This window comes from Caretta caretta, chromosome 1, assembly GCF_965140235.1.
Source record: "Caretta caretta isolate rCarCar2 chromosome 1, rCarCar1.hap1, whole genome shotgun sequence".
Lineage (NCBI taxonomy): Eukaryota > Metazoa > Chordata > Testudines > Cheloniidae > Caretta > Caretta caretta.
The window spans coordinates 36,303,793-36,317,872 of NC_134206.1; the positions used below are offsets into that span (position 1 = coordinate 36,303,793).

General features: G+C 46.1%; 2 protein-coding genes across 4 annotated transcripts in view; one reads left to right on the top strand and one right to left on the bottom strand.

Moving 5' to 3' along the window:
- KBTBD3 (kelch repeat and BTB domain containing 3) overlaps positions 1–8,408 on the bottom strand; it is a 32,043-nt gene extending 23,635 nt beyond the window's left edge. Inside the window, exons 1-2 of one of the 3 annotated variants that reach the window (XR_007355791.2) lie at positions 8,075–8,408; positions 3,062–3,581 (exon numbers count right to left, since the gene is read on the bottom strand). The gene's annotated coding sequence lies outside the window, so the exon portion shown is untranslated. Of the gene's footprint in view, positions 1–3,061; positions 3,582–8,014 lie in introns of those variants that run through there. The other 2 variants (XR_012667757.1, XM_048844332.2) reach the window with 2 other exon arrangements.
- A 140-nt stretch (positions 8,409–8,548) lies between these two features.
- AASDHPPT (aminoadipate-semialdehyde dehydrogenase-phosphopantetheinyl transferase) overlaps positions 8,549–14,080 on the top strand; it is a 64,449-nt gene continuing 58,917 nt past the window's right edge. The window contains exons 1-2 of the mRNA XM_048844370.2: positions 8,549–8,954; positions 10,828–11,053. Of these exons, the coding sequence (XP_048700327.1) occupies positions 8,811–8,954; positions 10,828–11,053 (370 nt within the window). The 5' untranslated portion in view covers positions 8,549–8,810. The remainder of the gene's footprint in view (positions 8,955–10,827; positions 11,054–14,080) is intronic.

A 14,080-nucleotide genomic window follows, 5' to 3' on the forward strand; every position in this document is an offset into this window, starting at 1 on the left:
ACCAGATCACATGACACTGAATTCTATTTTCATACCTGTATTTTTCCACAAACTGGGCTGGGAACTTAGCTTGGAGGTAAGGGTTCCCGCCATATGGAGAGACTATAAAAGATGGGGCATGACATTATCTCTTGACCTCACTCGCCATGCAAGAGAACACTGGAAACACCTGAGGAACAATAACTGAACTGGGGGGAGTGCTGGTCCCAGGCTAAAGGCATTTCTAGCCTGTGAATGGGAACTTGGTGGACTACTTGTATCATCAGTCAGGGTGAGTTAGTGCTAATTCAAATCCTATCTATCTAGTATATTAGGCTTTGTTTGCGTTTTTGTTTAATTTCCTAGGCTTTGATCTGTTTGTTATAACTTGATGATTACCTGTTCTGTTCATTCCCTCTGGGGCACCTGGCATTGGCTACTGTCGGAAGACAGGATACTGGTCTTAGATGGATCTTTGGTTTGGCTGTTTTTATGTTATCACTTATAATCACTTAAAATCTATCTTTCTGTAGTTAATAAACTTGTTTTATATTTTATCTTAACCAGTGTGTTTTAAGTGAAGTGGTTGGAAAAATCTCAACCTGGTAAAGGAAAGGCTGTTGCACATATTTCCCACATGGGGGGGGGGGGAGCGAATTAATTACTACACTTGCATTGTACAAATCTCTGTGCAGCGCAAGTTGGTATAATTCTGGGTTTATATTCCAGTCAGGGTTCAGAGCTGGGAAGTTGGGTAGGGGCCTCCAGTTTGTCCATGAGTGGCTTAGGTAAAGCACTCAGATAACTCAGTTGGGTATGTGGCGCCACCTACTGTCATGTTGGGTGATGATAAGGCCTGGAGAGGCTGGCTGGGTCACCAGCAGAGAGCAGTGTGAGAAAGGCCAACCCAGCTGAATAGTTAGGGGGCACAGCGGTTCCAACGGCTCCCAAACTTCATCCCCAGGGTCACAACCTGTCATGCAGATAACTTACAGTTTTCTATATCTTAGGGGAAAAGAGATGCCACCAATTAATTGGTTGGCTTTTAGCTCATGCTCTAGAGGCTCATGCACTAAGCTCCAGAGGTCTCAGGTTTGATCCTGCCCGCCAACGACTGGGGTCTGTCGGCATTACATTGGCATAAATCTTTTTGGGGGGGAGGGATAGCTTAGTGGTTTGAGCATTGGCCTGCTTAAACCCAGGGTTGTGAGCTCAATCCTTGAGGGGGCCCCATTTAGGGATCTGGGGCAAAAACTGGGGATTGGTCCTGTTTTGAGCAGGCGATTGGACTAGATGACCTCCTGAGGTCCCTTCCAACCCTGATATTCTGTGATTCTGTGAAAGAAATCTGCTGGGAATTTAGAGAAATATCTACACTTTATGTGGGATAGGGAGAATTTTAATTTTCTCTTCTTCTTGGTCCTCCTATTTTAATATCAAATATCATTGCAAAGTAAAACAAAGATTATTTAAATATATTTATTATCTCATTAAAGCATAACTGCGTTTGCTGCTGCTAGACGTAGTTTTATAGAAACCCATAAGTCACTCTATGGGACTCCAACACTTTAAAATCTGACACTAAAAACAGACTGTTACTACAATTTTACAGGATATTTCTCTAAACTAAAAATATTAAGTCATTTTTTCAAAATGTAAGTTTTTTAGAAGACTGATTTCCTTGTTTTGTGCCAAGTATTAAAAATTGCTTTACCTTGGTGTGAGCTCAGTTACTTATATGTAAAAAAACAGCAAACGTCCCCATCATCTCTTCATAAATAACTGAACTTTACAGCAATTAATATTCTGACAATCATTTTTTTTCAGGTAACAAAACCTATATTGGTGACATTCTGAGATATTTGAATTCACAAAATGGCATTTATCAATATTACATGTTAGATTTAGTATTAGACAGAAGGAAAATAGACACGCTTTAAAGCTTTTGGTTATTTAGAACTGCCTGAAGAAAACAGCATGGTACCAGTATGAAGCACTGAAATTGCATTGATTCCTGGGGGTGTTGCAGAGATGGAAGATTTCCTCTCTGCAAGCAATGATCTTTAATTGCATATCCTAACGTGATTATATTAGTCCACTGTTGGGGCAGCATTAATGCAAGTGTGCAGGGGCATTAATTGCATCCTGCTACAAAGGACCGTGACTCTTGGCAATGTGCATGAAATAGTGGATGGCTTTGCTGCAACGGGATTTCCTAACTGCGGAGGGGCGATATATGGCATGCATATTCCAATTTTGGGCCTGGACCATCTTGTGACTGAGTATATCAATAAAAAGGGGTACTTCTCTATAGTATTGCAGGCGTTTGTGGATCACCGTGGGTGTTTCACTGACATTAACGCAGGGTGGTCCGGGAAGATGCATGATGCACACATCTTCAGGAACACTAGCCTGTACAGAAAGCTGCAAGCAGGGCCTTTCTTTCCAGACCAGAAGATTCCAAGTGGGGGATGTTGAAATTCCCAGAGTGCTCCTGAGAGACCCAGCATACCCCTTACTCTCATGGCATGGGAAACCTGGACAGCAGCAAGGAGTACTTCAACAATAGGTTGAGCAGATGCAGCATGTGCCTTTGGCAGATTAAAAGTGCACTGGCACTGCCTTTATGGCAGGTTAGACTTAAATGAGGAAAACATTCCCATGGTCATAGCAACCTGCTGCATGCTCCATAATATTTGTGAGACTAAGGGTGAAAAGTTTCCCCCGGGATGAAGAACGGAGGCAGATCACTTGGCTTCTGAATTTGAACAGCCAGATACCAAGGCTATTAGAGGGGCATACTGGGGGGAAATTTGAATTAGGGAGGCTTTGAGCCAACATTCTGACAATGAGCATCAGTAAAGTGCCTTTCTATATGGCACTCTGCCATGCTTTGTTAACTTGCCACCTTGCATGAAAATTTTGATGATTCCTAACCATGATTTGTAGTCAGCAAATGATCAAATTGCCACTGTGCATTAATTACAGCCACAACCACTGTGTGAGGGAGCCATTAATTACACAACCACTGTGTGAGGGAGCATTAATTACAGCCACAACCACTGTGTGAGGGAGACAGAAACTTTCAGAAACTGTTTTTATTAAATAACAATTAACAACACACACACAAGGCTTGGTATAAAGGGAGATAATCGTGAAGGGAAGTGTAGCCAGCTATCATTTTGGAAGCTGTCAAAAAGATGGAGTGAAAGGGGTACCGCGGCAGGCCAGGTGATTGCAAAGAATGTGTAGGAGGAGTTTGGGGAGGGCATGGAAAGTGGTTCCATATCAGCTGCAGGAGGGACAAGCATGCATCTCTTCAGCCTGGAGAGTAATTAGGGACTTCAGCATCTGTTTGCACCTCCATTACTTTTATCATCTGCTCCTGGTCCTTTAGAATGTGCTCCTCACTCTCCTTTCTATCCTGCCTTTTTATTTTAAATTTCTCCTTGATGGTCTCTCTCCATTCCCTGCGTTCTTTTTTTTGCTCTCTAAGGATTGGAGTGCCTCTCGGAACATGTCCTCTTTGCTTTGCCTTGGTCGCTTCTTTATCTGGCAGAGGCGCTCCACTGGTGTGTAGGGAGTTCCCCTGAAGGCCACATCTGCAAAAGTACAAGAAACAATACACAGAAGCATGATTGTTGGTTCATGCAGGGTATTCAATCATTATAGTAAAATACATTTCTTGTTACATATCAATCACTTTCTCACTGTCCCTTGGTAAGCACACATCTCAGCAAACACCTGAAACATAGCAAGTTCAGCCTGGGTGGGGGTTCGGCATTCAAGATAAGGCAAATCGTCTAGGTGTTTTATTAAGTGGATCAGTGCAGGCGATTAGGGACAATATTGTAAACTCTACCACCATTTTCCACAGGTGGGAGGGTCATTGAAGCCGATATCTCACTCCTGAGGGTGAGCAAGGATGCAAGGGTGCATCTACTGCATGCATACGGCTTCAGACACGGTGCCTATGCTGCTCATCTGCGTGCCGCTTTGGTCTGTTTACAAGTGATTGCCAAGTGGCAAGGAAAAGCTTCCTACAATGCGGGAAGGAACAAAGCAGCTCTGCCAAGGAACCTTTGGCAGAAGATTGGCGAGTACCACCAGGAAATTTTCCTAGAGATCTCTCTGGAGGATTCCAGTGAAATCTTGGTTTTAACAGTGCATTAACACATTGTTCCACTACACTTCTTAGCCTCAGAAGAGAATGTGGAGCGCACTCAAACACAGCTAGTCTTGCACATTTGTATTCCTTCACCCACTGCTACAACATACAGAGCAAAGCACAGCTCCACCTCACATAACTGAGCAGCATCAACTCAAAAAGATTACTTACCAGGGCTCTCCTCTTCTGCATCACGTGCGCCAGAGATGGACTGTTGGGGCTGTCTAGACCCCTCCAGAGTGGAAAAGAGGTCCTGACTCACCATGCCACCGGACGACCCTGCCGTGTGCTCTACATTGTCCTCCAACTTGACCTCCTCATCCATCACTTTGTCCTTAGGGTTAGGTCCACTATCTGCCACCCCCAATACTGCCGAAGTATCCAGGGGGCTCTTGCAAGTGGAGGTGGGGGTCGCCAACACGGATGGCGTCCATCCAGCTCCTTACAGAAGCGGCAGGTCTTTAGCACAGCACCAGAATGACAGTTTGCCCCCCTTGCTTTCTGGTATGCCTACTTCAGTTCCTTTATCTTCGCACAACACTGCACCACGTCCTGTTCATAGTCCTTATCCAACAAATCACGAAAAATCTGCCAGTAGGTATCTAAGTTCCTATGGAGTGGAGCTAGGGCTGCCCAGCCTCCTCTCCCCACAGTGTCAGCAGATCATACAACTCAGCTGTGCTCCAAGAGGGAGAGTGTTTGCTGTATGGAGCCACCCATGGTCCACTGGGAAGATGCAATATGAGCTCTATACACCCAGCAAACAGGAAGTGGAATTTCAAAATTTCCCAGGCCTTTAAAGGGGAGGGGGCAAATGTCTGTGTATCTGGATGCACAGCAGCAGATTTCAAACTGCTGTCCAGAGCAGTTAAGATGGGCATTGTGGGACACCTCTTAGAAGCTATTAACAGCAACAAAACCAAGCGCAGTGTCTACACTGACACTTTGTCGATCTAACTTTGCTGAAAAATGCTCTATGCCTCTTAGGTGGTTTTATTTTGTCAGCAAAGCATGAGAGTTTTGCCGGAGGAAGGAGCATTGTAGTGTGTACACCTCCAATATTTTGTCAACAAAAGCTGCCTTTTGCTGACAAAACGGTGTAGTGTAGCCAAGGCCTTAGTGTATGTCTACACTGCGCGCCTTACAATGGTGCGGATGAACCACTGCAGCCGTGCCATTGTAAAGCAAGCTCTATAGCCGCTCTTCATCACAAGAGAGCTCTCCTGTCAACAAAATGAAACCATCCTGAACGAGGGGCGGTAGCTTTGTCGCCGGGAGAGCATCTCCCGCCAATGAGGTGCTGTGCACACAAGGACTTTTTGTCATTAAAACTTTTGTTGTTCAGCGGGGTGTTTTTTCACACTTCTGAGCAACAAAAGTTTTAGTGTAGTGAACAAAAGTGCAGTGAAGACACTCTGCTAGAGATCTTGAGTGGGGAAAAAATGATCATGGGAAATGAAACACACTTTCACCTCCAGAGATAGATTGTGAAGGCCAGAGTTGAAACACACCAATGGAGCAGTTTGTTGCCAATGGACTTCAGTTTCTGGAGCTGTCAATCTGGACCCTATCAGAACTATTAAATTCATTCATTTTAAACAAAGAAAAATGATCTTGAGACAGTAACAAAAGGTGCAGTCATTCATCATCTCTTTTCACAGGTACCTCCCTCCCACAAGACCAATGCTGGCACTGGGCTTGACGAACACTGCTTTTCTGCTCTCTCAGCAGGATGGATCCTGCAATAGCAGCCACTGGGGGGAGGAAGCAGCTCTGGGATTATCCATCAGTAAGGTTAAGATTCTGTCATGGATATTTTTAGTAGAAGTCAGAGACAGGTCACAGGCAACAAACAAAAATTCACAGAAGCCCATGATCCATCTCTGACTTTTACAAAGAACACCCAGGGCAGGGGACAAACAGAGCACTGCTGGGGTTTGCAGCTGCTCCAGCCCCACTGCTGCTCCTCCTGGCCCCCAGTCAGCTGTTCGGTGGCTCTGGGCTGACCACTGGTAAGATGTTTGGTGGTCAGGGCTGATTGCCGGACAGCGTGGCCACTATTCCAGCAGCACCGGGGCTGACAGCTGCTCCAGCCCCGCCACAGAAGTAGTCCCGGAAAGTCCCAGAATCAGTGACTTCCGTGACAGAATCATATCCTTATTCATCAGGAAAAACTGGTGGAGTGAAGCATTACAGTGTGAGATGGTGTGGGTGAGGGGGAGGGACTCTCTACACTTGCACAAAAGTGGAGTGTGAGGGTGGAGTGGGCAGACTAGGGACGACATCCCCAGTAGTTGTGCTTGTGCCTCCCCCTGGCCCATGTTTCAACAGCACCGTGTCTCATCCCCTTCCCTGTCCTGGCCACGCACCTGTGCTTGAGGACAGCGTGGGAGGCATTGGGGGATCTCCTAGGCACTGGGTATTCCTGGAGGAATTCGGCACCACTGCGCATGCACAGAATTTACGTCCCCTGCAGATTTCTCTGCTTCCCCTGCAGTAGAATGACTTTCTAACAGGGAAGCAAAGGGAAACCACAAAAGCGGTCATACGACCCTCCCCAGCAGTATGTTTCGGGTACCCAGGGCAGCTGGTAGAGTGGTAAATCACTGTGGGGTAGGGGGCAGGACTGGGAAAGACCTGGCTGGTGGTTCCTCCCCTGCGCTGGGCTCAGCTCCTAGTCCCGGCTGGGCAGGATGGGACTTTCTCTTCCCCTGCATGGCATCCGGAGCCGGGTCACACCTACCCCCAGATTTCTCCCCTGGCTGCAGGAAGCTCTTCAAACTGTTCCCCACCCCCATGCTTCCTGCACCCATTGCTCCTCAGTTGCAGGGGAAGGCATCACTGTAGAGGGAGCTGCTCCCCCATCGGCCCAACCCCCATGTATCCAGACCCCCTCGTACCCAGATCCTCTTACTGAACCTCGCCCGCCGAACTCAGAACCCCCCCTTGCTGAGTCTACTCCCCCTGCACCTGGACCACCCCGCTGAGCCATCCGCACCCAGATCCCACCCCATCATGCCCCAAACAGCTGCACCTGGTTTCCCACCCCACCACACCACCTGGACCCCCCACTGAGCCTACCACACGCAGACCCCCCTGCTGAGCTCTATCCCCCCACACACCCAGACCCCCCACCGAGCCCCACCCACCTTCACCTGGACCCTCTGGAGACTCCCATTATGGTTGCAACCAGAACCCCACAACAAGCCGCTGTGCATCTGGATCCCCCCCCCCCCAAGCCACCCACACCCAGATTGCCCCACACAGAACCCTCTCAACCCACACCTACGATCCTGCCTGTCCCCACCTGGTGCCCCTGCCACAGAGGGGACAGGCCCTGTCCTTGCGTCGTGCCAGGCTTGGGTGCAGTCTCACTGCAGAGCCCACGTCCCCGGGGGGAGCTGCACAGTGATCCCCCATCTCCGTGCCCACAGTGGCCTATGCGCCCCAATGCCATGCTGGAGCTGCCACATTTATTTGACAAATAAAATAGGCAGAATTTTTCAGAGTTGTATATCATTTGGCACAGAACGCCCTCGGGAGTAACTGGTTAGTTGCGACTACAAAGCAGACAGCCTGCACCGCGAGCGCTGCGGAGCCCCCGTCCCAGCCGCGCCTTTCCCCCGGTCACCCCCGCTTTCGCGGCCACTCGCTCAGCGAGCCGATTCTGACAGCAAAGCCGGGCGGGCTTCAGCAGTTGCCACTGCGCATGTTCCCAGAGCTCGCGCATGCTCAGTAACAACACGGCGCTCATTCTGAGGGGAGGTAAATTCTGACACTACGGGCAGACGGGGGCTGACCGGGGCTCACCACAGGAGCCAACCCGCTAGAAGGGGTCGCCCCCAGCGCCCACCCGCAGCCGCTGACCTTTCAGAGACCCGTTGCCCCATTTTCGCGCCTCCTTCTCACTAACGCGTAGACACCCACCTGCAGCCAAGAGCAGCAACGCTGCGGCCTGTCTTGCCGATCCACTTATGCAGCCGCTGCACGCTGATTGGCTCAGCCGGCTGTCAGTCCCTCGATCCCTGTGCTCGGAGTGGCTTCTCGCGTTGTCCTCAGAAGTAACCCCGCCCTCCCGTCTTTCCTCCTCTCCCGCCCCATCACGGAGCAGCCACCATCCCTAGTGGGCTGGTGATTGGTTCATCGTCCCGTCACTTACACGGTCGCCGGTGGATGATGTGTTCTGGAAACTCGCTGAGAAAGGGAGCTGCGCGCGCCGGCGCTGGTCCCAGGGTGGGAAGGCGCGCGCCCTGTTGAATTTTTCCCCAGTACCAGGAACGCGCACTGCGCACGGCCCCGAGTCGCACGGGAGCGCGCTTCGTGATCTGTAGGCGGGAGCCGTTGACGTCCACGTGCCGAAGGGCGGGGCTAAGACGTCGAGCCACTGACCCTGGCGCCTCCGCCCGCCCAGGGCTCCTGCCCCCCTTCATTCGGGGGGCTCACACCGGCCCCCGAGTGGGAGGTTGGGTTCCCCCCCCCCCCGGCAGGGCTAAGAGGATTTTGCCCCGGGGTTTTCGAGGAGACCGTGACATTCCCCTAGTGGCCAGGCGCGCTCCCGGACCCGCCCGCGGAGCAGCCTGGAGGCCGGCGGGCTCCCGAGAGCTGGGGCTCGCTCCCCTCAGCCGGTGGCTCGGGGCCGGTGGCCTCCGCCCAGCGATTCCTTATGGGCAGCGTGCGCTGGGCCTTCCCCTGCGCCGCCTGGGCCCCGCGCCGGGATGAGTGGCTGCTGGCCGCCCGCCTGGTGCAGCCCGAGGAGAAGGACCGCGTCCGCCAGTTCGCCTTTGCCCGGGATGCCAAGGCTGCCATGGTAGAGGAGGCTGCCGCGCTTTATGGCGATAGCGACGGGGGGGAGCCGCGTGTAACGAGGGAGTTACGAGGGCAGGAGGAAACGCGGGTCGTGTATTTAACGCAGCGCCAGGTCTTGAGCCGAGTGCCTCTTATGGTTATTAAGAGCCCTGCACATGCACGGTGCTTTGCCTGTGTAAAACACAAGGTCCCTGCCCCCGTCTGCTGGAAGATACGGCAAAACCTGGCTTTTCCTCCAGCTGAACCTGCGGCAGGGCAGCCGGAGTGTCCCGCTGCCAGCAGCCGTAGCCAGCGCTCCAGGCCCGACACTGGCTTTCTGAGAGGAGTTCAAAGTGTTCGTGTTAATTTATAAAGCTCGACGGGCATGTCCGTACTGGACCTGCATTTAGGGGCAAACCTCCCAATCCTGGTCTATAGACTTGCAGTAGCAGCCCCCCTCCCTGGGCTTGAGAGACCCAGACTTAATCTGAAGGCAACATATACACAGCTGTTTTTTAGCATGCTAGTCCAAGGCTTACAAGCCCAGATAGCACAAGACTGTGGTCCTGGGCTGGGAGTCTCAGTCCCAGGTGCAGTATCCACGTAACTGGCATAGGTCCTTCATACCTGAGATACTGCTTGTCTCACCATGACATGCTGCCATAGTTTAAATCAGCTGAAGTCGTGGAGGCAGCTGCAGGCTGGGCTTTGCTGTAAAAGAAAAGGGACTGCTGGCAGGGTGATCTCTAGTTCAGGGGTATCTCTTTCCTTCGCCCTCCCGTAATCCAGAGTAGCCCAACTTTTGACCTTCAGTGTATGCTGCAAGGCACATCTTTTTTGGAGGCAGTTTGAGGAATCAAATACACCAAACCATGACCAGTCGCTGTTGTCTTACTGGTATTAGTTATAGCGGGGAGAGGAGTTCTGTCTGTGGAATATCCACAGAAAACAGGTCACAAGGGATTGTGAAAGAATTCTCTCAACCTCTTCTTGTTTTATAACTTTATTTCATGAAATAAAAACCAGCAAAAATGTGAGGTTGTATAACTAGGAAGCATACTATGTAAGAATATGAACTGTGTATCTTTTAAAACTCTGCAAAGGTGAAGTTCAAGCTTTATATCAATAATTTGAGTAATCTAAATTATAACTAATTGTTTTATTAATGATAATTTTTAACTGTTCTACTTCCACAAGCCCTCCATTTAGCTTTTAAATGATTTTTAACAAAAGTAACATTAATAGGAAAGCTGAGAGAGAGAGTTTTAAATAAATGCAAAGAAATATTCACTATTGCGGGTGGGGGAATGAAACATCCTCAGCAGAAAGGTGATGAGCTGGTGAAAGGAGGGAAATTCTATTTCAGATAATATGAATCTTTAGAAGGGGGATTGCGTTGTACTGTGCTGCATAAATTATTGATACATCACAAATAAATGCATGTGTAAAATGTATCTGAGCTGGTGAATATTTTAGCTTTTTTATAAAAAGAAAAGGAGTACTTGTGGCACCTTAGAGACTAACCAATTTATTTGAGCATGAGCTTTCGTGAGCTACAGCTCACTTCGTCGGATGATGAAGCTTGCATCCGATGAAGTGAGCTGTAGCTCACGAAAGCTCATGCTCAGATAAATTGGTTAGTCTCTAAGGTGCCACAAGTACTCCTTTTCTTTTTGCGAATACAGACTAACACGGCTGTTACTCTGAAACTTAGCTTTTTTATTTATCTCATGCTATAGTTTTTGTAAATAGCAAGTTTCTTTAAGTACAAAGTATAACTTAGCCCTATTTGCCAAGTAAGTAAACTAGTTGGTATTTCAGCAGTTATAAATTGTTCTTTGTACATGGCACAATGGTTCCGTGTGCATCATTTTAAACTTTTTTTTATTTCATAGGCTGGTCGTCTGCTGATAAGAAAATTAATTGCAGAAAAACTGTGTATACCTTGGAATGAAATACATTTGCAAAGGACATCTAAAGGAAAACCCTTCCTGGTGAACGACATACTCGGTAGCCATCCCAGTTTCAATTTTAATATCTCTCATCAAGGGGATTATGCAGTTCTTGCAGCTGAGCCTGAGCTTCAAGTTGGCATTGATATAATGAAGACTAATTTGCCAGGTAACGTATTACTGTAACCAAAGCAAATTTTAGAGAGTCTAACTATTGAATATTTTAAGGTTTCCATAAAAGTTAACCGAAGTCCTTGCAATTTAGTGTTGTTGAAATAGAGAGAGTTAGCCAGCACTTTTGATTTTTTTTAAAACCATTGATTTATTTGCTTATTTATTGCTGTGAAGTCTCTGAAGTATATATTGCGCTTTTTTGTTGCATTTCTGACTGTGGATCTTTCTGTTTATCTTTCCAAGTTTGAAATACAACCATGGATCAGTAAGGCCTTGATCCTGCAATGAAATCAATAGGGGCAGGCATCTGCAGAAACCTCATTGCAGGATTGGACCCTAAAAGATTTTTAAAATACTAAGCCTCATAGAAGCTTCCAGTTAGCTCATTCATTGGCATACATCTGAAAGATAACTGGGTTGTAGATTAATGAAATGCAGGACAAAACACTGTAAAAGGAAACTGTCTCAATGCATTCCAAAAAACCATGCAATTTTATGAAGAGCACTTCATAAAGATATCTCAGCTTTAAACATGACTGGATTAAAGGAGAGAGATACTGGAATTTACATCAGCAACTTGTTTTCCTGGCATTTATTCCCACTGTACTAAAAGCTGCTTCAGAAAATTTAGAAGCATAACAAAAATGGTCTGAAACTATGGACATGTTGTATCATTTCTTGTGAAGAAAGTTTTTTTTCTGCAGTTTCTCCACAATTTTCAGTTTGTCCAGTATTCTGTGTCACAAGAAATAAAAAATAATGGTAACTTAGGTACAAGTGATCATGACATGATCACGTTTATAATATGTTAACAGAATAAAGTTCAGACCAGTAAAGCATATATTCTCTCACCCACAGGTGCTTGGTGCTTTAAAAGGGCCAGTTTCATAAAGCTGAAAACAATTATGAGCCAAATCATCTGGGAGGAAGTATTTAATCAGAAAAATGTGAATGATGATTGGGAATTGCTTAAGAACACTTTACTAGATGCCCAAAAAGCCACAATGGAGGAAGAAGGCTGTATTGTTTGGGGTGGGTTTTGTTGCTCTTTTTTTAAGAAAAGAGCAACTCTAGAAGGGAAATGAAGGCAGGTGAAAAATAATATATAACAAATGAAAGGGGAAGTTGATAGTAATGAATATAAATTGGAACTTAGACACTGCAGAAAATTGATAAGTGAAACAGAGGGATTCAAGGAGAAATCTATGGCCAGCAGAGTTAAGAACAACGAGAGAGATTTAAAAAAAAGAAAAAGTATATTAGGAAAAAAGAATCTTAACATTGGTATTAGTCCATCACTAGATGGAAATGGTAGAACCAGCAATAATAATGTAGAATATGCTGAAGTTTTCAATAAGTATTCCTGTTCTGTATTTGGAAGAGGAACAGACTACTTAGTCTCATCATATGATAACGCTCTCTCCATTCCAGTAGTGTCTCAGGTGGATGTTAAACAGAGGTTACTAAAGTTAGATATCTTTAAATCAGCGTTTCTAGATAACTTCCATCCAAGAGATTAAAAATCAGCTCTTTTAAAAAAGGTTTGGAACACTGTGGAAGTTCCAGAAGGGTGTAAGAAAGCTAATGATGTGCCAGTATTTAAATAAGAGTAAATGGGATGACCTGTGTAATTATAGTCATGTCAGTCTGACATCGATCCTAGGCAAGATAATGGAGCGGCTCATACAGGACTTGATTAATAAAGAATTACAAGATTTTTATGGAACATAGATTTTTGTCAAACTAATGATATCTTTTTTTATAAGATTATAAGTTTGGTTGAAAAACACAACAGTGCAGAGGTAATAGTCTCAGATTTGTGTAAGGCATTTGGTATTGCATAACATTTTGATTAAAAAACTAGAATGGTATAAAATTAATTTGGCATATATTAAATGAATTAAAAACTGGGTAATTGATAGGACTCAAAACGATAGGGTATCGTCATCTGGTAGGATCCTGCAGGGATCAGTTCTTGGCCCTACCCTATTTAACATTTTTATCAATGGCCCAGAAGAAGACATAAAATCATCAGTGATCCAGTTTGCAGATGATAAAAAAATGGGGGCGTGATAAATAGTAGAGGACAGGTCACTAATTTACCGTGATCTGGATATCTTGTTAAATTGGATGCAAGCAAACAATATGGCTAAGTGTGTGTGTAGGAACAAAGAATTCAGGCCATACTTACACCATGGAGGACTGTATCCTGGAAAGTGGTGCCTTTGAAAAAGATTGGGGGCTGGGGTGTTGGTGAGACACTGTGGACAAAAAGGCTAATGTAATCCTTAGATGCATAAACAGGGGAATCTTGAGTAGGAGTAGAGAAGTTATTTTACCTCTATATTTGACAGAGGTGCTGCTGCTGCTGGAATACTGTGTCCAGTTCACAATTCAAAAAGGATGTTGATAAAGTAGAGTTAAGAGAAGAGCCCCAAGAATGCTTAAAGGATTAGAAAACCTGCCTAGCATTGATAGACTCGAGGAGCTCAATCTATTTAGCTTAACAAGGAGAAGGTCTACATAGAAAAGTAAAACATGATCCAGTGGAGCTATACAAATTCAGACTGGAAATTAGGTGTATATTTTTAACAGTGAGGGTAATTAACCATTGGAACAGTTCATCAAGCGTCATGGTAGATTCTCCACCACAGGCAATTTTTAAATCAGATTGAATGTTTTTCTGAAATATATGCTCTGAAAGCTTCCCCAAAATAATTCCATGACCTGTGTCATACAGGAGATCAGGTTGGATCTTTTGGCATTGGAATCTGTGTTTATGTATGCGAAAATATTTTGTGAGAATCACACCATCTATGCATAAATAATTTATTAATTGTTTTAAGTAATATTTGTAAATATGCACTGAGATTGGAGAAACAATTTATTACGATGGTCAGTTTGGGGTTTGACAGGGGTCTGGCCTTGATATACAGAAACTTTAAATAAGGTCTGGCAATATCAGGGTTCTAACCCTGTATTTGCATGCAGCTAAGTCCTTGTTTGGGGCTGGGTTCAGTCT